The sequence below is a fragment of the Xiphophorus couchianus genome, chromosome 3 (assembly GCF_001444195.1).
Source record: "Xiphophorus couchianus chromosome 3, X_couchianus-1.0, whole genome shotgun sequence".
NCBI classification, from domain to species: domain Eukaryota; kingdom Metazoa; phylum Chordata; class Actinopteri; order Cyprinodontiformes; family Poeciliidae; genus Xiphophorus; species Xiphophorus couchianus.
In genome coordinates this window covers 20,192,496-20,216,902 of record NC_040230.1, presented here as the reverse complement: position 1 = coordinate 20,216,902, position 24,407 = coordinate 20,192,496, and the positions used below count along the sequence as shown (strand labels likewise).

Here is a 24,407-nt window from a genome sequence, read left to right as displayed (position 1 = left end):
TTACACTAAAATTACCAGAGATATTTTACTTTCTATGTCATTAGGTTGGAAAAGAAAATGATAAAGAAAATGCATCCATCCTGTTTTTTTACCCCTCCAGGGGCTCTTTTGTGGGCTCTAGTGTCCCTTTTATGAAAGTAGGCTGACAGGAATGGGGAAGGAGAGGAGGGAAGACATGCGGCAAATGTCGCCGGGTCCGGGAGTCGAACCCGCGACGGCCGCGTCGAGGACTCAAGGCCTCCAAATATGGGTCGCGCTATCCACTACGCCATCACGGCACACCCCGCATCCATCCTGTTTTTATATAGAATTATGCGTTTTCTTTATGTTAAAATCTAAAAATAGGAAAAACCTGTGGTTCTTTAAGTTTGTAGTTGTAATGTTATAAAAGTGAAAAAAAATTAGAAGTTTGAATACTTTTGCACAGCGATGTATGGATGTAAATTCTGAGAAATAACTTATTCTTTCAGTTTTGCAATGCTTTTAAAGTGGATTTGTGAATGAAGAAATAGCCAAGTTAACTTTTTTCAGCAATATACAGTTGTGTTAGACTAATAGAAGGAAAAAGAAACCGCAGGTAACTCAGTGATCCATCCTTACACCAGATGACAGTGGTTAAGGAGATCGGAGAGTAGCTTATTTATGAAGACGATGACATGCAGCAGAATGATACACCTGTCATTTGGTCAGCAGTCCACTGTTTAAATCAGACAAACTCAGTTAGGCACAGACATTCATATTCATTGGTGAAACCTGAGCCTGTGGGTGTTTATATGTGAGATTAAGTATTTTGATCCATGAGGTTTTAAGTTGAAATCCAGCAGCTGTTTTCAGAGGATTTATGTCACTTCATGAAAGATCTGTCTGTGTCTGCGCTCCTGATCTTTATTCCACTGAGTGTTTGGTTCCACTTCATTCACCACACAGATATGCAGAAACAACAGATATTATGGATGGTAAAAGCATAATGTGGCCTGTCAATACTCTACTTCTTTAAAGCCTTTTGTCATTTTCCCTCCCATCCACCTTTGTTTGGCTTATCCATTTTTCTTTGTTGTTTGTTTCCTGTATGGAATCTACCTGATTCACACATATAAACTTTTATAGTTGTGCTTTTCTCCATTTTTTATTACAGTTCTAAACAAAACTCTTTCCTTTTCTTAAGTTAATGCCTTATTCCAACCCTAACCTTACATTAATATACATCTTAGACATAAGTCTAGTCAAGAAACCCAAAATATTAGGGATAGTTGAATAGGTTAGGATGTGTTGCCTCATTAGGACAGATTTATGTTCATAATTAAAACCAAATGTCTTGACAAGACAGCGGATTACACCAGCGTAGCTTCCAGTGAAACCTTAATAATAATCCAGAGATTTCTCTTTTAAAAGTTGAATACATATGTAATATCTGTTTCCACACACGTTTAAGATTATAACGTGTGTGTAGCTCCCAACAGGTTTTATGGCTCTACAAATCAACAGTGGCTTAGTGCTGAATTTTACTGATTAGTTTATGGTTCCTACCTCTTGTCATTGTTTTCTGCTCGATGGACCTTTTTGTTTAGGATCAAGAAACTATCTCGCTTCAGCAAAGCACAGCTACAGTGGACACAACTCTTCTTTTTTGCCGACTTTTCCAAGATGCTGACCACCACAAAACAAAACCACAATTGAACTTTAGGAGACGCTCCGATCTTGTTGTTGAGCCAACACAATTTGGCCCCTGACAAACTGACTCAAATCTTTATGCAGGAGCAGTTTTCTGCTTCTAACACATCAGCTTCGAAAACAAAACGTCCCCTTGACATGAAAGGTTTTCCAACTACGCTCATTAAGTTGATTTATTTTACCCTAATAAGACATTTAATAGGCATGCTGTGAGCAAAAGTAAAAGGAGGAATTGCATTACTCTTTCAATATTAAGCACATAACGACTCTTGAATCTTTTGGTTTAATGCAAACTTTCACTGTTTTTGTTTTGTTTCCTGCATGAAATAAAAGAATATAAGATATTGGTTCAGCACAAAACAAATAGTCCTGCCCAGTGTCTCAGAAAGATAGAGAGATGGGAAGCAACAGTGGTGCAATCAGGAAATTAGATGCTAATTATTTTAATTGAGTTCCTGCCAATAATTAATAAAATGACATTAGCACAGCCACATCTATGCACTTGTTAACCGCCATCATACAATTAGCTCAACTCACCCATAAATGTCCTCTATTAATAGAGGACGGGCTGCACAGACCACACAAACACGACTCACATCCAAATGAGTGGAGGGTCTTAGCAGCTCAGGATCAGGATCTCTCCTCTGCTCCTTTCAGCAGGAATAATTTATGAGCAGAAAAATATACAGTATGGAAAATAAAGGACCAGAAGTGATGGAAAAGACGCCAAAATGAATTTCAGAAATTACTTTTGCATTTCATGAGAAAAACAATTTCTTTTCTCATTTCCTCCAGTACTTTTCAATCAGAAGTGTCTCACTTAGCCTATGTGGATACTCCACAACTTATACAGAAGCAGTACCTTCTTGTCCATTAGTCACTTTAATACTTCCATATCTGCTTTGTTCTGTGAAAGCATTACTTTCTTGTATAAACAAGCATGTTCTGTGACAGTAAAAGATTTTGGCATTAAAAGACTCAAATCCAAAGGAATGATGAACTGCTTAGAATCATTGGAGTTTAATTATGCTGCTGTTCTAGTCTATATTACATGAAATTTTTGTATTGATTATGTTGGCTTCAACTCATTAATTTCCCCTTACTGACTGTCTTGCTGTCCATTTATCAACATGTCTCTTGGCAAAATCTTTGCAATCCAGTGAGTCCACTGAGTTTTACAGTAGCCGAATAGTGAAGATTTCTCTGCATTTGTGCAACTGCTGGAGATTTTAAAAGAAAACTGAAGGATGCATGGAAATACTGTGTCTAAAGAAAGGCTAAACAAGAGACAAATATCTGCAATATGCATACTCTTGAGAATAAATTGTTACAAATTTAGAAACTTTAATCAGCAGGTGAGAGTTTCTAACTCTCTGCAGTGATGACAGATAAGACTCGCCTACTCCTTCATGACCAGTATGCTGAATGTCAGCTGAATCTCATTGGCCTCCAGCTCAACTTTAACAGCATCTGTCTCTTGGGTTCAATTTGTTTTTGCATGTGTGAGTGTTAAGTTCACCTTCGGTTGGAAATACAAAAACTACAATGAAGCACCAGAGCATTTAAGAAAGGAAATTCTGTGGCATTCAGAAGTTTCCATACACTCAGCATGAATGTCATAATTTTGATCTTTAGATTGATGCATTTGAACATTTCTTTTGCTGGGAGTAATGATGATACAGCAAACAATTTCATTACAATTAGAGGCACATGTTTGATGCTTTTGTGGTTTATCTATATTCCACACACAATCATAATTGTACATAGGACATCTTATGTACGTATGCAACATTAATATTTAGTTAAATATCCCTCACCAAATGACAGAAAAGCCACAAACATTTGAGGTTATTTAGCTTCTGGCTGAATATTTGACCACTTGTTTTCTTGGAGACTGTATTGTTCATTAAAACTTTCTGATTTAGAGATTTTGTTTTTGCACATAGCCCATACATATTAAACATGGCTGAAGTCAAGGCCAATCTTAAGGTCAGCATTGGTCTGATTTATCCATCCCTTGAGATTTGAGAGTTTGTCTGGTCAGAATATCTGATCATTCAAATTTGAACCATCCAGCTGCTGATCAGAGAAGTACTTGAAAACCCTCTGGGGATGTTACCATCCTCATCAATGTGTCCTCTCCGAATGCAACAGTTTGGTAAGCACAATCATACGACTATCTCAAGAATACACCAACACTGTTTTCAAGTGGATGCATCTAAAGTTGATTTTTTAGATGTGATAGGTTGTGTTCAAGAGTTTCTAAGACTCGAAGGATGAAGGGATGTCAGTGTTGCACCCCTGAGCTGTTACCACAGGAAGTCACAGAACTGAATTTGTGCCACTCTAGACACGAAAGCTGTTGTATTTCACATCATGTCTTTGATTCTGCAGAACCAGCAAGTTAAGAAACCTCATGTTCTGACAGCACAACACCCCTTCAGTACAGTCGCTGTGAAGAAGTGAGCAACTGTGATAAAAAAAGCTCTATTGTGTCACAACTGCTCGCCTTTTGCATGTCACTCTAACAGTCAGCAAAGGAAAATATTGATTTACCATTTCTATTTGTAACATATTCTAAAACTTTCAAACTATGATGGATTTAGGAAATATAAACACTGCTTTAAATTAAACCTGAGAATTTTAATTTGTTATAAAAAAAAAAAAATTAAAGGCTTTTGACTGTATTGACCTCTCTCAAATCTCATGACTGCCTGAACTAATGGTAAATGTTATGTCTTTATTTTAATTATGCCTTTGAGCTCCGTGTGTAATATGAGTTTCTCTGCTTTGGCACTTTGAAGGTCGCCTGCCAGAGATGATGTCTGCACCTGCAGTAGACAGATAAACAGACACTAGTTCTCACAGTCGATCTTGCAAATATTGTTGCACTTCTTCTTCTTGGGGTATAAAACACATCTGTAAGACACAGCGGACAGGGTTCTCACCTGCGGTTCTAAATAAACCTGACTGGGTGTTTCCAGCTTCAACAAATTCATTCATTCTTTTTTCCACAATGCCACCAAGAGTTTTCATACTAAAGGCTGCTTAGCGTCCAGTAACAAATGCAGTCTTAACCCCACACATATCACTTGACAGATTTCTTAAAAGAGCTATTGTTGCACAGCTGTACAAATACTAGATTTGTTTTTTCAATAATATTGTTTAGGACCTATTTCCAGAGAAATACATCAGCCTCCATTCTTTGCTAAGCAAAACATGAATATTAATTTTCCTTGTCCTTTTCTGATGATGTTGGAATAAAAAACAAGGTAACCCTTCAGAAACATGTAATCCCACAGCAGACAGAAAAATCTCTATACACTATGGTCCATCAAATGAACCTTAAACTAAGAGAAAACTATGTGAAAAGCAACTAAAATAGAGACAATATGTCCTCTGTTTGCCTGTGGTTCTCAATAATATTATGAAATAATATTGATCTGTCTTCTTTAACCATCAAGTAGAGTTATAATTTTAATATGCTACAGTTCAGTAGCAGATCTTCTTCAGGCAAAAGCCAACATGCGTGGAGTTTTTGTCCTACCAGTTCAGCCTCCAGACATGGGGTTAAATATTCATCTCAGTAACTGTTTTTTTTTTAACATTTAATTTTGATTCATGCCATTTCAATTAAATACACTCATCCACAGCAGCATGTAAACATTTTTCTTTAGTTCCATCATCTTCTCTTCCCCTGCCGATTAAAAGGAATCCCACAGCATAATACTGCTATCGCCATGTTCCATTCTGATGCCTGTGTGTTTAGATTTATATGGGGTGTTAGTTTCCCCTTATGCACAGCGTTTTGCATACATAACAAAGTAATCAAAAAATATCCAGTTAGTTTTAATCAGACCAAAGTGGATTCTTCCACATGTTTCCGTTTCCCCTTACATGGTTTGTTTTAAACTTTGAGCTGAATTTCTTACAGCTGTCTTTCCCTAACCCTAACAGAGGTCAGATATTAGAGTATGGGGCATCAGACATTGGTTTAGGATTTTTATCAGTTCCCTGAGTTCCAAGTCCATTTCGGTAAGTTGATGCCCATCGTCGATGTGCATCGACTTCTCCACCTGCAATCAAACACGACCCCCTGTAAACTGATTCATCATTTAAAAACTGAACAACAAAATCCCCCCAGACTGATCAGTTACAAAAACATAAGCTAACAAAAGAGAAAAATACCAGGTTGGTTTCTCTTTGCTTTTAAGCAAGCCACATTTAATAACACATAAGTATGTGTTATTAAATTGACACAAAGGGGAAATTTTATTTTCATACCTGCTCCTGTTGGGGTTGTGGTGGACTGAAAACATATTCAGCCCACTGCAAACATTTTGTATTTTCTAAGAGCCCGAGTAACTTGGTGTCACCACAGAAGAAGACGGAAAACTAATTTCCTTTGATTGAATGGAGACTTTTTTATTTAGCTCAAACATATGTCCAAGTACGGTAACATGGTTGGAGAGTATTTCCAGAAACCAAACAGTGGATGGCAAAAGCAGTTATTTCATTGATAGTAGAGGAAATTCTTTGGCATTTATTTTGGCTAATGGCCTTATCTGCCACTTTCTTGTTACACCCCATTCAACAGTAACATCTTTGAAATCTAATCCCTCCCTGAAGTAGTTGATTGTATTACATAGTCAGTAAGATTAAAAAAAACATGTTTGGCAAGAGATGACAAACTTTAAATTGTTCAAATTGAAACTGTAGGATCTTTTTTTATCCCAATACCAACCTAATTCTAAATATAATCATCAGCAACCTAAAATATACATATATATATATAAATATATATATATATAATATCACCACATACACAGGAAGGAATGACCAGCTTTTGTAATTAAGGTATTCTTACATGAAAGCCCTGATTGCTACTCTGGAACAAAGATGGAGTAGGTCAGCAGTACTAAACTCCACACAGCTACACCTTCGTCTACGCACACAAAACACATTCACACAGGAACCCTGGGAGACTGTCTGTAGCACCATCTCTGTGTAGCTCAGTGGGACGCCGCTGTTATCACCGTGGAATATAAATACACATGCAGAGCATCATGTGGAGGGAAGAGGAGAAGCAGTCACACATTATGCCTCAATATAAAGGAGCGTTCTCTATTGAACTAAAGAGATGCATTATTATTATCGCTGCAGCTGAATCCAGACAGAATCTACAGAAGCACAGCAGGATATTATTATAATCCCCAACAGCTAGAAAAGCAAAGAACCAATCAAAGTCTCCGGTGTTGCATTGAAAGGTAGCTGGGTCTAATAACAGGAATATAATGGAAATCCAACTTTATAATATCCTTGCTTAGAAGAAAGGGAAGTAAGAGGAACTTAATATGAAAGACTAAAACCTGTGGGTGGGTCTAGACACACAAAGCCTGCTTTATGTGGTTTAATTTTTTTCTTTTTAAAATAATTGGAATACAGGTTGAATTATATCTGTAGAAAGGTTTTTTTTTCTTTCAGTGGCCCAGATATTTAGCTTTAAACTTTTCTCACTTAAATTTTCTGAACGTTTTCTTTCAATGTCAGCTGTGAAATAGAGTTTCTAGTAAAGATTATTTTTTAGCTGTGAGTTAAATCTACAAACTGCAACTGCAGTTGCAGTTTTCTGTTTCTCTGCATGCAGAAAAAAAACATCTGGTTTTACATGGACGCAAACCACTTTTTCACTTGTTTTTTTAGTTAACCGTTCTTATTTCTATTTCAAACTACTCCACTAATTTGTTTTATGAGTGACATGGAAGTTACATTGGCAAATTATTTCTAAGTATCTTAAATGAATAAGAATATAAAGAATCAAATGTAAAACTTCAGACAACAATATTTTCTTATTAGCGAAAGAAAATTGTATTGTAAAATTGTATTATTGGGAAAATTTTATTATTTTCCAAACAGAAAACATCATAAGTAAGCACCAGATTGCAGTTATAAACCATTTTTACCAGGAGGTTGTGGATTCTCTATTTTTAGTCAAAGTTAGCTGCAATGACATGTTTAAAAACTAAATAAAAAATAAAGCACAAAAGGTATAAGAACAATCTTAAAGTAATCTAAAGTAAATTATATTCTTTAATTACCTCATTCAGACTGCAATGGGCAGAGAGGGCAAGACTTCTGTAGATAACAGGAAGGTTGAGTACAAACAAACCAAGAGAGCTCAAAAAAGTACATTTCCATTTCTATTTTTTCTTTGCTGTTGGAGTTTATTATTGTTTTGCGTTGTTTTTATTTCTCTGTATCACCATGATGATACAGCACAGAGAAACAGGTTTTACAGAGAAAAATTTAGAAAATGTTTAATGTCTGAAACTGCACCAACAAAATTATAAGTGTTGTAATCATAAATGGAATTAAATAAGACTTAAATAGGACAGATAAATCCTTCATTCATAATTTTGATTAAAATTAAAATCAATATTTTTAATCTTTTAACTTGTTTGGTATTGCAATTAATAAAAGCTATTTCTAAAACCTGCAGTCAGTACAGGATTTATTAGCTATGTGCTTTGCACCCAAGAGCCAATTTGTTATGTTTTTATGGAAATTAATTGTTCATCGCTTCTCTCAGTGTGTATAAATAAATTGTACTTGTGTGCTCCATCAGCATATCTGAAATGCACATTTAGCATATTACAGAAGAATTATATGGTACAATCAATATATAACTGTATAGTAATTAAAATAATTGCAGTCTGTACAGTTAATGCACTGTAGAGATCAACACAACAGCTAAAACTACGGCGGTGCTGAACAGGACAGAGGTTGATATCTTGATGGCTGATTGCTCTTATACGACGACTTAAGGAGTTTCCTTTCACACCAGTTTCATTTTATGCATCCAGGAAATGTCCAGTAATTGTGTCATTACACCAGCACAAACATCTGTCACTTTAATTAAACTTGCTAGTTGGTATATACATAAAAATAACACTGTTTGAGTGTTGTACAAATTTCGAATGGGCCCTAAATGCATCTTTAGGTGGTGTGAATCAAATGAGTTCAGATTGAAACAATTAGCTTTCTTCCCCAGAGCAAATGCTTTCTATTAGACTTGGGCTCTAATGCTGTTGCTGGAAGGAAACTAATGTGTGGATCAAAATTTAATCACACTTCTGGCAGAGTTAGGTTCAGAGCAATCGTTTTGTTTCTTCTTACTGGAGGTAATTTTGACTTTTAGGTCTCAATATGAATCTGATAGAGTCTCCAGAGGGAGCTAAAGATTAGGGTGATGGCAAAGAGGCCTTCCAACTTCAAAGACTTGGAGCCAAAGTTAAATTGTCAAAATACAATGAAAACACGCAGAAAGCTGGTCAGCAAGGAAGGTTTTACTACTGTGATTCCAACAGATGTTTCCATTCATTATTGAGAAGAGACACCATTGTTTATTATAATGCAAATAAAAACAGGTTTAAGGTTGATTCTCCTTTTACATTCATTAATTATCTTTTGAGAGATGCACCATTATGTCCACAGAGACAAACCTCTTTTTCCCTGGTTTGCACTGGAATGTAATTATATGTCATCACTGTGATGATGTTGTTCAAAGTGTAAATAAGAAGGTGAAGGAAAGACAAGCAAATATTTGGGTTGCATGAAAATAATTTTTAAATCCACATCTGTCTTGGGTGTGAATACATTTAGACTCACATTTAATAAAACAAACACTTTCACACATTAACAGCTTTCCTAATATCTGAGATGTTGCTATATGCATCATCTGTGTGATGGGATTTTATTATGATCTTCACACATTAGTAAAACCCAAAAGCATTGCAAAAATGATTAATGAGCAAAACAAATTCCCATGTTAACTGGGAATGTGTTAGCAGGAAGACCACTCAGCAAAATATCCAAGACATCTATCTGTAAATTTCTTTGAAAACAAATCTTAAGCCATCAAAAAGAACATCTTGGAACAGCTTGGTTTCAAACATAAAGCAAATTCTTTAAGAAAAAAGCAGCTTCAACTCATGCAGACAAGAGCGAACAGTGAATGACACTTTGCTTATATCAGGAGTTCATGTTAAACACTAAATGTTTCCAGAAATCACAACTATGACAGATTCATCAGCGAGGAATATGTGGTTCTGGCATCTTCGTTCTCACTTGTCGGGTGAAAACCTGACGTGTGCCAGTCAGGGCATTTCTCTGACGTTTTCCATTACTGATTGCTCACAAACTCTGCATGTTGTTGGAAACAACCGGATCTGCACTGACACTACACATGCTGATCTGCCAGCCTCCAAAACATTTCTATGGCAACAGACTGGAGAATCCATCCAAAAGGTATTTATCTCATTTATATGTTCAGCTTAAAGGCAGCCTCTTGTCATGGAAATGGTGTGTGTTTTTGTCCTACCTCCAGAGATCTCGTTGGCATCGTCAGGAGGTCCATCTGAATCAGTCAGTCTCTGCAGCTCAGACTCATCTTCTTTATCACTATCACCTCGAGCAGCTGGTTTAGCTGGAGAGAGGTAATGAGACGTTAACAGAACAGAAATAAAACACGGATTAAGAAACTTTATTTTGCCATAAATATAATGTGGTAATGTGGCTGAGAGTTTCCCTGATGAAATCACACAAAACTCTTAGTATTTCCATAGAAACGGCCACAATAAAAACTGTCCATAATTGAATTGTTTCCGAAACACCGAAGACAAAATCTCCATAAAGTTTTATCTGTATATTTTATTTATGTGCTGAACTAAACAAGAAGCTTAATTTACTTCCAAGACAAATCTGAATATCAAATTAGCTTTTACCTCACTTGAATATTTAATTAACTTTCACACCATATCGAGGTAATCAATTAGCACAGAACCTTCAAATGGCACCAGTCCTGCTAACCAGAGTTAATTTTGTAACACTTTGACTAATCTGACATTTTTGATCAGAAGCAAATTTATCATGCCAAAAGGAAAAAAAAAGTCTGGCCCTAAGAAAGAAGATAATAGGCACTTAATCTGAGGGTGAAGGCTACATTGTCATTTTCAAATGTTTCATGGTGTGTAGAACAGCTGCATGACGCATCATTGCCAAGCATCAGGGCGCACATTCTTTTGCAAATAAAGCTGGGTGTGGCTGAAAGCACAACTTTTTAAAAGCTGCAGAGGAAAAAAGCCAGATATGTCACCCTTTGGGTCTCAGCCAAGATGATTGTTGCTAAAATAGCCTCCACTGGACTTGATGCATCAAGAAAGTGTCATAGTTCTTCATCATGAAGAACTTCGAGGTCACCGTCCAGGAAAAACTCCTTTGCTGAAACAACAGGGCATCAACGTCCGACTAAAGTTGAACATTTGAAACATGGTGATGTGTTTTGGAAATGTGTTCTTTGGTTAGAAGAGTGTAAATTTGAGCTCTTTGGGCACAGGGGTGTTGATTTAGTGTGGAGAATGAAGGGAGAGACCATGAACTCCAAAAACACAGTAGTACTGTTAAACGCTATTAAATACCAGAGTGCTGGTATTTATGCTGAAACTGATCGTACTGAGTCTTTTAGTCCAAGGCTTCTTTGAGCCAAGATGGGGGGAATGGAAGAAAGTAGAAAATAACTTTTAAAAATGAGACAATGAAGCAACAACAAAACCAAGTAGAAGAACAAATAAGAGAAAAGTGATAGAGGGAAAAATATACAGTATAGACACTGCATAACAAAATGATCTGAGAGAGTGTCTAAACAGCTTAAAATAGGAAAAGGCCAAACGTAATGAGAACAAAACAAAAAGACTATTTAGTTAAGTAGAAAAACAGAAAAGACAAGACTATTCCAGAAGGGCAGAAAGAAATGAAACAAACCTTTAAATCTCCCCCGAAGTGGTCTGCTCTGCTCTCTGCCTCTAATAGCAATGACACTAATCATGTAGTCCTTAGACGGATTGTAGTCTGTTATTAAAACCTTTGGGTCAGATTTAGACACAATGATCTCCCTTTGCTGACCACCTAAAACAGAGAAAGGGATAAAAAAAACGGGACATTTAGACACTCAGTCACAAGAAATAACATTAGAATTACATAAAAATGTTTTTTTGTAAGCCACCATTTAGGAAAAAGCAAACTCATCTGAAGAGCTGTTCAACAGTCAAGGTGGAAATATTTTGTTATGTGGATTTATTTATGCAATTCTTAGACCACATACCTGACAAATACAAGTGGTTAAATGTGGATAAAAAAGGAAAATCTAGTATTATGATCTTGATTTTGTGTTTGGCTGTCTGTTCTTTCCTTCTGCTAGATGCTTTCAGTGCTTTTATTGATCTTCTGGATCTGCCTTTGACAGGTTACTAAATTGTTGCAGGTTGAAAATGGTAAAATTTCATACTTAGAGTTAACATAAATTTCACAAACGTTTCTAAACTGTGGGTTGAAACTATAGCTGCAGAAACAAATTAATGTATAATACCGTTGTGGAGACAAGGCTGCATTAATCATATACAATCCTACACATGTGAATTATTCCCTTGTGGTGTGTGTGTGAGTGCCTATTCTTCCCTTCCTTTAAACTATAAGTTTTGTGTGTCTCAGCCAGAGAGAGACAGTAAACTGAAGCAGGTACACACAACGCCCTGCACCGCTTTACACTGCAACACACTAGAAGGACTCAACACTGGACTCAACCACTATACTGAGGCCTGAAAATGAGATACAGTTTATTTTTTTATTTTGTTTTTAAAAACAAAACAAAGTTTTTTTAAAAAGTTTAATTTGTGTCGCATGGCTTCATTTTTACTCATATAAAGAAGAAGAAGAAGGAAAAAATGCACTAGCATTGAAAACTCTAAATTGTTCAATTTGGATTTGGACCAAAATGCAGTCAGGAGAACAGAGTGGTCATATGAGCCACGGTTTAATGAATACAAGTCAAAAACTTACAAAAACTGGAAACCCAGAACATGGAGAGGCAGCAGAGCGCAACAATGAAACAGAACAATGAATGAGCCACTGGAGTCCAGGACAGAGGAGGGAGTGAAAATGACAAAAGAGCTAATCAGAGGTAACCAGCTGCAGCTGTGAAGGGAGCAAGACTAGACAAGAAAATGACTAGCAGCTGGAGGGGAGTAAATGGCAAAGCAACTAAAACGAAGATGAAGATAGGAGGAAGAAAACCTAAACAATAACAGGAATAAATACCAAATCTAACAAAATAAATCAAACAGATAAAAAGAGAAACTAAACTAACAGAAGGAATAAACTATAATAAGATAATACTAAGTTCACAATACGCCAAAACTCACAAAACTCAGGTAATGAACAAACTGAATGAATAAACTGGGCTGGAGGAAAAGATAATCAAAATAACAAATCTATACACAGAAATGAAAAAAGCAGAAGTCCACAATAACAAGGGATGTGACAGAAACACTCTCCTCATTCACAGAAATTAATTATTGAACCATTTCAAAATTATACACAAAGGCTCAAATATATGAGCCTTTACACACCCTGCTATTTGAAATTAGATTAATTTCTGATGTTGCAGAGAAACCACACACTTTTTAACCCTTGAATTAAAAAAGCTACCAACAATTTGATATTTGTCAACACTTCACTCTCATGTACACTTGCTGCTTTCCTGTGTTTGGAACCAGTTACTTATAATTTTAACCCTTTGACCCAACACTACTTACCACCAACTTGGGGAGAAGTTTCTCCTTCAGGCAAAACAGAAACTTACAGCAGGACCAATCGAATGTCTTCTGAGAGATTTTACAGTCAGACAAGACAAAGATTGAACTCATCAGGTGCAGGACATATAAGAGAAATGTTTGGAGGATTCAATGCGAGGCGTTCACCCTAAAAAAAAACACTGTACCACCTGTCAGGTATGGTGTTGGGTTTCTGTGTTGTATGTCATACAGAAACCCAACAGCAAGGTGAAGAAGCAGAGATTCTCTCCTCAGTTTAATCAGGTGAAAACGACAACCCGATTTCACCTGGAACAGGTGAGTTTCTCTGTTCCAGGTTTAAGATTAAGAAAACATCCAGCAAGTCATGTTCTCCTGTGAAATCGATCTCATCTTCTTTCATAAAAACCTAGCTCTTTCTGTCTTTGTAGAACAGGAAAATTATCTTGACCCAAAAGGTCAGTGACTAATCTAACTGAATCCTTTGTGATCTATAAAGATGTTTCCTCAGCAGCTCTGAACTAGCTCCATCATTCACCTCCTCTGACTCCGAAACAAGAAGGAAGGAACATGATTTCATTCCTTTCACAATGATCAAAAAAAGGCTTTATTCACCATATGAATGCAGCAAAGATTGTACTGAAATTAATTACCTGAAACTGCATTTTCAGCAATAATCTGTTCTTTTCCCTGAGAAAGGAGGCATAAAGCTGAATTTTAGTTCTATTCTCATGATATCGCCAGATGAGTTTTATTATAGAATCCCTATTCCTGCATATTCCTTTTTAATGCAGGCTGTAAAAAAATCAACTCTAATGTTAAGCCCAGCTTTATAACCAGATGCAGACCATAATGCAGTAGCAGTGAAGTGCCTGAGTCTTGGCTGTAAATGCAGGTGCACTGCGACTACAGGATGAGGATGCTCTCAGCAATGATTAGAGCGATTTCTACTAGGCTGTGAATGCACTGCATCTGCACAGCGTGCAGCAGATGCAAAACAAAGCAGAACATGGTGCATTCTTCAGCTAACCCAGGCTGACCTCCAACATGAGTTAGAAAGTGGTCCTGCTACTGTCCCCTCTATTAGTCCCTCTTTTAAAAATCTTCTGACAAGTCCCACATATTCAGCAGAAACACTCCCCCATGCTCTCCAAATTGGCAAAGGTGCAGAACAAATTTTGAGGCCTGCAGATCTCCCAGAAGTGAAATTTGTTCAAAGGAGTTTTGATAAGAAGTAAATTACATAATCCTTCTTGGCAGATTAAAAAAAAAAAATCCATTTCCTACTTCTTTCCTCGGGTGCCTGAAGTTACACTACTCTTTGACATAGTGTTTTATCTCTCTGTGTGTGTGTATTCTGTTCATGTGTGTAGAGGATCCTACCTGGTAAGCTGTTGTAGAGAAATAAATAGCTGTCGACTTCTCCTCTGGGCTCCCTCCATGAAACTAGGAGTTTGCGGGAACTGTGCACTTTGAAACGCAGCCTCCTCGGAGCTGGAACTGAAGAGTAAGGTAACACTTAAACCAGATATAAGCATGTAAAAAGAGACCTGTGTCTAATTCAAGGAAACTCTGTGACCTGAAAAGTTCCTAAGCATCATTAGACATGTCTTAAAAAGTATTTGGAAGGGATCCGAAAGCTGCAGAATAAGATAAAACAAGGAAACTGGAAGGAAGAAAGTGGAATGAAATTCAGATTGGGAGTTCACACAGCTTATGATGGAATAAATATGGTATTTCTACCCCCTATCACCATACAACCACACATTTTGAAGCATTCTGCTGGTATGGTATATCATATACTGTACTTGTATAGTGCTTTATCAAGTCCAGACGACCCCAAATCACTTCACACTACATTCATTCACCCACCCCTGCACATGCCTACACACTGCTATAAGCTACATAGTAGCCTCATCTGCCCTGAAGCAATCTGACAGAAGCAGGGCTGCCATGCACCGGTGCCTCTGGGCCCCCTGATCACCACCAGCAGGCAAGGCGGGTGAGATGTCAAGGACACAAAAACGACAGAGCGGGGGTTGAAACTGGAAACTCTTCCCGCCACCATTATATGAGAAAAACCAGAACAAAGTAACACATAATTGTCACTTGGTTGGAAAAAAATATGGATTACATTTTTTGTGAATACACAACGGAGTCCCGGTAACTTTGTGGGAACTGCAGGTAGGAGAATCTGTAGAACAATTGCAGAGTCATACACTCAAGTAATCTGCCCTTTATGGAAGATTGGCATAAAGAAATACTTTGCCGAATGAAAGTCATAAAAAGTTTAGCTTGCAGTATCCCACAAACCATACGGGACACAGTAAACATGTTGTGAAAGCTGATTAGTTTTTTCCCTCCATGGGAAACATGATGTGTGCCAGCAAAAGACTTAAGACTACGGTGGAAATTAAACTTCAAGTTAGACAACGACCATATACGTACACACAGAGCTACAATGGATGTAACGGGACAATACCTGCAGAAGTGATTGGATTTATGTAAAGCATTTATAAATTTATGGTTTAGACAATGGATTTTATGTCATGTTGTATCTGTCGTTTTGTTTTTAGTTGTTTTTCTCTCTCCATCTATCCCAAACAGGCCTTCCTGGGTCTCTGTTTTCTGCATTTGTAAATTTTAAATGACATTTCAAGATGCATCTGTGAAGCATTTTCTGTATGTGTAGAAAGTCCTGATTCTGCTGCTTTTGCCTGTGGGGCCCTCGTTGGACCTCAGTCGACCACCTCTACAGACTCCTTGATAACATTGATTTTAGGTTTTCGTTCTGAGCCTCGACTTCTGCATTTGGCAGCTAATATCTTGGGTTTCTGGAGTCCAGACTGGCCGTGTGTGAAAGAGAAGGTGGAGCATTAATGCTGGATTTTCTGTATGCCTTCAATGGATAGCTGGACCTTGAAATTACTTTATTATAACTTCTGTCTGCTCAGTAGGGGCAAATGAACAAAATTGTTCAGTTTTAAATTTTTTATTTAATCTCTATGAACATCCATCCATTTTCCCCACACCCTTATCCCAGCAGGGGTGCTGGTGCCTAACTCCAGCTGTCGACAGGCGAGAAGCGGGGTCACCCTGGACAGGTCATCTCTACGAACAGTTCTTTTCAAATATAAATTTTTTGCTAAATTTATTTTATGGTATCTGAAACAGCAAAAGATTTAAGGTGCTTTGGTGGTGGTAACAGCATCCACCACGCATCCATTTCATGACAGAGGTTAGCAATTGCCTAGAAAGTTGCTTTATTTTGAATAAATGTGAAATTGTGTTGCCACTGTGTTCCTCTGGTTTGCATCATGGTTTGTATTTTGTATTGTGAGTTTTGTTTTGTCGTTATTAAATCGGCTGCCTTTGTTTCTGCACCAGCCTGCCGGCGTTTGGGTCCTTTATTCAACATTCAACTGATAAAACAGCTACAAGAAGTCATTCTGGGTTCATGGGGTCCATCAGCAGTCCTGGCTGACAAACCAGCAGCTTATGACTCATGGTCGATTATGTCAGCTTTCTTCCCACATCGTACTCTGAGGCAGGTTGTGTCATTAGTGCCTTTACTGCTCGATGTCCAGAAGACATTTAGAAAGAAACTGCATGTTATTCCTATTAGTGAAGAGAATACAATTTATTAATATATTCATAGTAGAACACTACTATCTTAAAGCAAAAAGACGGATTTATTTTTAATGTGTTGACATTATAACCGCAATATAACAATCAAAATGAAAAAGACAAAGCAACAGGGAAAAACATTTAAGCTGCAAATTATAAAAGTTACATCAATACATACAGTATATATGAAACTGTATGTGGACCTGTGCTAATTAAAGCATATCCACAACATTCTGGCACAGACCAGATTGAGGTACAAATATCTGCATAACATGTTTTATGTGTCTAGTTATTGATTCTGCTATTCAACAAAATTAAAGCTGTTAATTATTTACAGTTAAGTGATTATTGAAATATTTTTGATCATGTCCCATTACTGACCTTAAAATAAGAACCAAGTCAATCAAAAGCAAGCCCAGCAGACAATGTTACATTTTCAAGAATTTTCATAAATTGACAAATGGTACAATTGACTGCCTTCTGCATCTTATAGTTTATGGATAATATGGAATTTTCTTTAAAAGTCTCATTATTTTTGTTCAAATGTATAAAAACTGTAAATGCATTATTTAACAGAAGCTAATGTCAGTGCTTGTTTAACTTTTTACAAATGGAGTAGTGTAACTCCTGACACTTGGGCACAAGCAAAGTCAATCAAAAGAATCACATCCCTTTATAATATTTTATGCTCTATTGTAATTTGCAGAAACATCAATAAAACACTTTAAGTTTTACTGTTTCCTTGCTGCTTTTCTTAAGAGACGACACTATACCACCTATCCAATACTCTAAAGGCACGGGCTGAAAATGTATAATTATACCACACAATAAAAATCTATGAATAATTTTCAGTGCATGATGGCGCTCAGAAGATTACTACCTTGGCATCACATAGTGTGTTTGATGGTAGGTGAAGTGAGTAGGTAGGATTTTTATAATTGGGTGAAAATTGCCTTGAGTGCCTCTACTTTTGCTTTGCATGTCAGTGATTACACTCACCTACTGAATTATGGAACAAACCTATAAAAAAAATAAATTGAGCCCACTGTATGTCTGAATGTCGAGATCTATGAGCAGGATGATGATTGTATCGACATAAAATTTTGATGAACGACTTTTGGAAATAACCCCAGGATGCCAACAGAACATGAGGGCCTCTGATTACCCTTCAACAATCTCACACATCTGTTCTTGTTTATCACCATATGGCCGTAAATATCAACCACATTTCACATTTTCTTTCTGGATAGAAGTGCCCACATTTCATGCATTCATTAGCGTCTCTCTGTGTCTCACAATATCACGTTCTGTGAGCTTCATATTGTGTCTAATATCAAACGCAGCAGCAAGTCTTGGCAGATTCTTTTGTGATTACGGCATATCAATACAGCTCTGCATGAACGGTGGTTAAGCAGACGACAGCAAGAAGCATCATTAAGCTGAAGGTAGAAGTTCATTTTTAACATTTTTTAAACAAATATATAAACAATAGATTATGTAGAGACTTCAAGAAGTAGGTTTCTAATATCACCTTGGGCAAATCTAAAGATCCTTTGTGAGAGCATTTATGCACCCTCAAATGGCTAACAAGTGAACCAGCTTCACCTAAAACTACATTTACACAGAGTTACCTTGAGCTTCACCTAAAACTATTTACACAGAGTTGCCTCGATGAACCGCTATTTCTGCTTTTCAGATGCTGTGATGGAGGTAAATACAAAACTAATTGAAGCAAGGCAGCAGGAATGAGTGAGTAATTTTTAAAATACAAGACAAAAACATAACTACAAAACTTTAGTAAAGACAAACAATAACAGAATAATTAATATTATTGCCATAAACCCAAACAGCAATTTCTTCAAGCAAAAAAAGTTGCCAAATTATCAATGAGAAATAAATGCAAATTCATTCCTAATGTATAGTTCACATGCTTTCCTTTTTTGAGCCATTTTTAAAGGAAAGGTTATCTCTTTTTCAGTGTGTAGACTAAAGATGTCATTCAGCTGTATGAACTGGAATTATCTGGGTTAACGTGAAGCAAACACGATTTGAGATTTCCAGTCTGAGAAGGGGATGATTCCTGTCAGGATTACGAGCAGAGAGAGTTCAGAGGGAATCCTGACTGAGGAGTAAATGCTCACCGGTGCATTACTCTCCCACCGTCCTCTCGGTCATTGTCTTCCACTTCAGCTGCAACAGTTCCCATTTTTGATTTCCTCTCCAACATAAGTTGTTTTTTTCCTCCAAACATCTTCTCTCCTGTTCTTTACTTCCAGAGCGCCCTTCTCTCTTATTCTTCACTGCTCTTTGCAAACTCACCATTCAACATTCATTCAAAATCTTTTTGTCCTAATCCATGTTTATCTTTGAACTTGGTGACTTCTCAGTCTCCTCTTTACCATTCCTTAGCATCACCTTCCTTCTCATGTTAATCTCTTAGCCCTTTCTTCTCCAACTCTCCTTATTTTTTTTACAGCCGTTTCCTTCTCAACCTCGTCTCATACCAGTCACACTTTGATTTTCCTTCCTCTTTTATCCTCTCGCCAACATTTCTACTTAATTTTTTTTCCTTCCTTGCTTTAAGTCCCTGGCTACCCTCTCCTTGTCTCTCCAGATAAGCCTGGTACTGACTTCGCTGAGTATTCAGGCTGCAGGAGCTCTGCTAATGCTCAGGATTTATGGATGACAAATGCTGGCTCTGTCACCGCAAGATAGCTATCCTGTACTGAACCTGAGGGAGAACGCCCGGGCGTGCTCACTCAACGCCGCGGCCGTCTCGTTTGTACACAAACTACTCTGTTCATGGAGGAGACAGCACTTAGCGCAAATCCACTCCGGCTTCTATCCACCTCTCCTCTCTTTTTATCTCCTCCACCGCTCTCATGGAACCCTTCTCTGTTTTTATCACACCTTCAGGTTTAAACTGTCTGCCTCTCATCCATTCTGCTCTTTTTTCACGTTTTATTTCACCCCCTTCATCCCCACCTTACACTCCTGCTTGTGCTTCAGTGAATTAATGCCTTTTTGCACTCTTTCATCGCAATCTTGTGTAAGTAATGCCTTTTTCTTACAGCAGTCATCTGGCTGCTGCATTGAGTGTGTAAGGCTGAATACTAAGCTGCATGATTATACTGTTGCCCTATCAGTCCCCTTCAGTCATTTGGTCAAGGTTGAGCATTTAAATAATAATAATGAACAAGAGGAAGAACCAAAAAGACAATCAAAACTCTGTCATTACTGATTATGTGTTACAGCATGCAAACGTTTATGTAGTTAATGTGTTTAAACAACTCAATACATTAGAGTTTCAATTAAAGAAACGAGTTCCATAGAAACTCACGATTTAGATTCATGTACATACAGAGTGAAATATATGAAGAGTTTATTTCTGTTAGTGCAATCAGCATAGGGCAGCTCATGCTTTGAATATTTTAATGACAGAACCAAGGAACATTACAATATTCCAGGCAGTTTCCTAAATCCATTAAACGGTGGTTAGGAACAAATCACATCTGTGATCATGTGTGGATTAGTGTCTGTTGCATATTAAACATGTTTTGTTGGTCTTGTTCATTCTTCAGTATTTTATAACTTAATCATGTGATTTACTGCATTAATCATATTCACCCTGGTCCTGCAGATGACCTTTAGCTTTCATAGCCAAATCTAGCACAGATACATGCTAAACTGACATAAGATGATTAAAGTAAATTGCCCTGTTAAAAACTGAACTAAACTAAAATAAATAAGATTTATTGGAATGTTTTAACTCATAATTGTTATGCAATGACCTGTGCAAAGAGAGTCATTGTAGGGTGAGTCAAAATTATCACTGCTGAACAAGCTGGCTTTTCACAGAGGGCTGCATCCAAATATATCAGTGAAAGATTGAGGGGAAGAAAAACTGTGTGAGGAAAAAGTGCATGAGCAACAGGGTCAAATGCAGCCTTGATAGGATTATAAAGAAAAGCCCACTGAAGAGATTGGGGTAGATTTTCAAGGTCTTGAATGCAGCTGGAGTCAGAGCTACAAGGACTCAGCCAGGTCTCTGGCAATATGACTCTCGGACTCCTGGTGTGACAAAATCCCTGAACCAAAGATATCATGAACTGCTAGGAAGGAGGAGGCCTCAGTGGTCCGAAGTTGTCTTTTCAGATAGAAGTTAATTTTGCATTACAAAATTAAGGTCACAGAGTCTGTAAAAACAGTGGAGAGAAGCCACGTTCCTTGAGGTTCGGTGTGAAGTTTCCAATTAGCGCTGATTTGAAGAGTTTTGGGGTTTTCATGCTTCCTGCTTGCTGACAAGTTTTACGAAAACACTAATTAATTTTAGAGCAGGACTTTCAATTGGCTGACTTTCTCAAAATGAATCAATACTGGTTAAAGGACAATAGTGTCCCTCTGTTCGAATAAGCCAACAAATTGGCCTCCTCTTAATCCTTCAGAGAATCTATTAAAAGAGATTACCATATAATGATATTTTCACCAGGAAGATAAATTACATCAGACAAACTGAAGGCATTGGGTAAAAAAGGAACCGCTGCTTGCCTAATGCCTCCGCAGAAACACGGGTTGATCGTTTCTATTTTACGCTGCAATAAATGCAGCAATTCAAGCAAAAGGAGCCCTGATCAAATATTGAGTGGATACAATCGACAGTATGTCAACAGAAGGCTGACTTTTGTGTAATAAAAACTTTTATTTGGTTTTAGGTAATATTTAGATTTTCTGAAAAACTAAATGTTAGGTTTCCATTAGCAGTATGCCAAAATCATCATCCTTTGTTGCAGATGGGAACAAAGAATAACAGGGCAAACTGTTTAAGCCTGCAAGTTTATTCACAGCATTTTTATTTGCTTCACATGGATTTGTGGTGCATCTCTGAGCTAAAACCTGCATTGACATTTGTGGTTGAAGGTTGCTGCTTCAACATCAGATTATAAGACAGATACTAAAGGCTTATGAATATTTACACTAGTCTTAGTGTTCTCACAAACTCAGTAGCAATATTTTTTGGAACATTTCCCACAAAACAAACAAGATTTTTTTTTGTCATGAATAAAAAAGTCACAACCTCTTCATATGTCTCACTGTGCAAGAAAAGTAGGTTTTGCCCTCCTGCAGTGCCATTTTCCATATACGGTAGGGACGATTATTTTCACCATTTGTCTGAAAGTACAGTTCAAAAATGTGTTCTTGCCAAACTTTGTCCAGACTCATCAAATTTAAGGCACGTTCTCTTGGTTGTTCCTGTACATTTATATTTGTTCTGTTATGTAGGGAAGAAAAAAAAGCTAGCAGAAGAGAGTTGCGTTCAAAAGCAATATCTGCTCAACTTTAACATCAGCACAATGTTTTAGAAAAAGAATATTTATGTTCTGAAAAGCTTGTAGTCTATTTCATGCTTGTCACACAGCGGTTGCTTTAGCTGACGCTCCCTGTTTGTACCTTCAGTGCTGTGTAATTTAGCTTATGCATGCATTCTGGATGTAGAGTGACCTGGATACGGTAAAGGAAGCGGTACACTCACCAGTCACACTGCTTTTATAGTCTGTAACTTTCTCCTAAAGGGCTTTCAAAGCATTCATCAGTTAATGTTGCTCATTTACAGTCACAGCAGGCCATGAGAATCATCAATACTCTCCGTCAGTATTAGAGGGCCGCGGCGCCTCTCCGCTAACTCAACGTTCTTTTTAGTGTGAGGCTGCAGATGATCGTGACCGGCTGGATTGCAGTCAGCAGAGGCAGATGAGAAGGTGACAGCAGCTGCGGCTCAGATAACTTGACAGTTTTTAAATTCAAAACAGGTTGTCCCATCTCATCACCGCTTTTGTTTATGAATAAATGATTTCCCATCATTGGCTTCTCCCCTTGGTCATTAGAAGTGAAACTACTGCCCAACACTCTCAGTAATACTAATGCACTACGTACACACACATAATGCAATATTTGTGCAAATATGCATTTGGCACATAATCTGTTTTGATATATCCTGAAGCAAAATATTGATCCGGGCTGTCAGCTAATCAACAAAATCAATCCCAGTAATTAACCATGCAAGTAAACACGCACAAAGCCATGAAACAACAAACACTAACCCACTTCGCCAATAAAATCTTTACGATGCATGACTTATTCAGAGCTGAATATATGAATACATATTTTTAAAAAGATTTATCTGACCAGGAATGAAGTCGGCTGGAAACAGGAACATAAGGTATCGGGTCACTCCTTTACCCTCTGGAGAAGAATAAGCTGAGAGCCAAATTTGCATTTTCTTTCACTGGTCTTTCTAAAGTTTTAGAAACACCTGTATTTTAAGAAAATTGAGCAGCTGATTGTCGAAAATTCTCCACAGCGTGAGTTTTTTTTAGTTTTTTTAAAAAGAACAGTCATAGCTGTTCCCATGGGTCGGACAGAAGAATGCTGCAGAAATTACACAAGTGCAAATTAAGCTAAACTGAACTTGGACAAAATTATTGATAGAAAATTGAGGTCATTAGACATTCAATACTACAAGTGTAGCCGGTAGTGTTTTTTGCGGGGTTATACTTTAAATGGGCGGTATTATGTAAAATAAACTTTTTTTACATCCAGTTATAATGTTATTCCCTCATCAAAAACATACCTGCAGTGTTGCTTTGATTCTTTCATGCAAGTGTGAGGAATACTTGACAATCTACACTCCACTGCTACGGCTCCTATGAGAACTGATGATTAACTAAAACATGCAGGTAGACCTTCAGACTCCTGCATGCTATTATTAAAAGCCATTCTTGCATTAATTTGGTGTAGGCTACTTTTGATGGCTTGATCTATTCTTTTTCTGAGTTTGGCTCCTAACAAAAAGCAGCAAAAACACTTGGATGCATTCTCAGACTCACTCTGTGATTGACTTGTTTTTCGTCTCATTACTATCGCTAACAAGTGATGACTGCACCAGTACAGTTTTGTCTGGATATGTGTACCATTATACCCCTATCCTATAGCAATTTTTATGTTAGTAACACTGCATTGTATTGCCTTCAACATTTTGCTTCTTTAGAAAACTTCTTTTGCTCAGAAATCTTCAGAGCTTTGCTTCATGGGTCTGATTTTCTTCAACATGGCAGACTAGTGCAATGCCTGCAAACAAGGCGCCAGTTCTTCAATCCATCTCCTGCAACATTCTACCATCATTCATGAATAAGACATAAAAATTCTTGAGCTACTCCTCTTGAGGCACACTGTTGCCCTGAAGCCCTCAATATAACAATCCTTCTATGTTGCACTGTTCATCAGGAGAGGCAGCTCATTTGAGAGCTTTCTCAAATGAGCTGGCTGGACCTACCCTCTGAGATAAGGGGAGGGGCTCCATTATTCATCTGAGCTCAGAGTAAAGCCTCTGCAAAAAGAAGTCAGAGATTTTACTGAAGAAGTCAGTAAAGCAAGAATGCAAGTTGGCTGCTTCTGTTCGGAGGTTTT

At 37.4% G+C, this 24,407-nt stretch overlaps 1 protein-coding gene across 3 annotated transcripts in view; it reads right to left on the bottom strand.

The window, feature by feature from the left end:
* Positions 1-24,407, bottom strand: part of LOC114142274 (collagen alpha-1(XIV) chain-like) — a 120,223-nt gene that overhangs the window by 87,333 nt on the left and 8,483 nt on the right. For 2 of the 3 annotated variants that reach the window (XM_028013470.1, XM_028013471.1), the window contains exons 3-5: positions 14,700-14,816; positions 11,491-11,634; positions 10,052-10,156 (exon numbers count right to left, since the gene is read on the bottom strand). In XM_028013470.1, the coding sequence (XP_027869271.1) occupies positions 10,052-10,156; positions 11,491-11,634; positions 14,700-14,816 (366 nt within the window). Of the gene's footprint in view, positions 1-10,051; positions 10,157-11,490; positions 11,635-12,564; positions 12,663-14,699; positions 14,817-24,407 lie in introns of those variants that run through there. The other variant, XM_028013472.1, reaches the window with a different exon arrangement.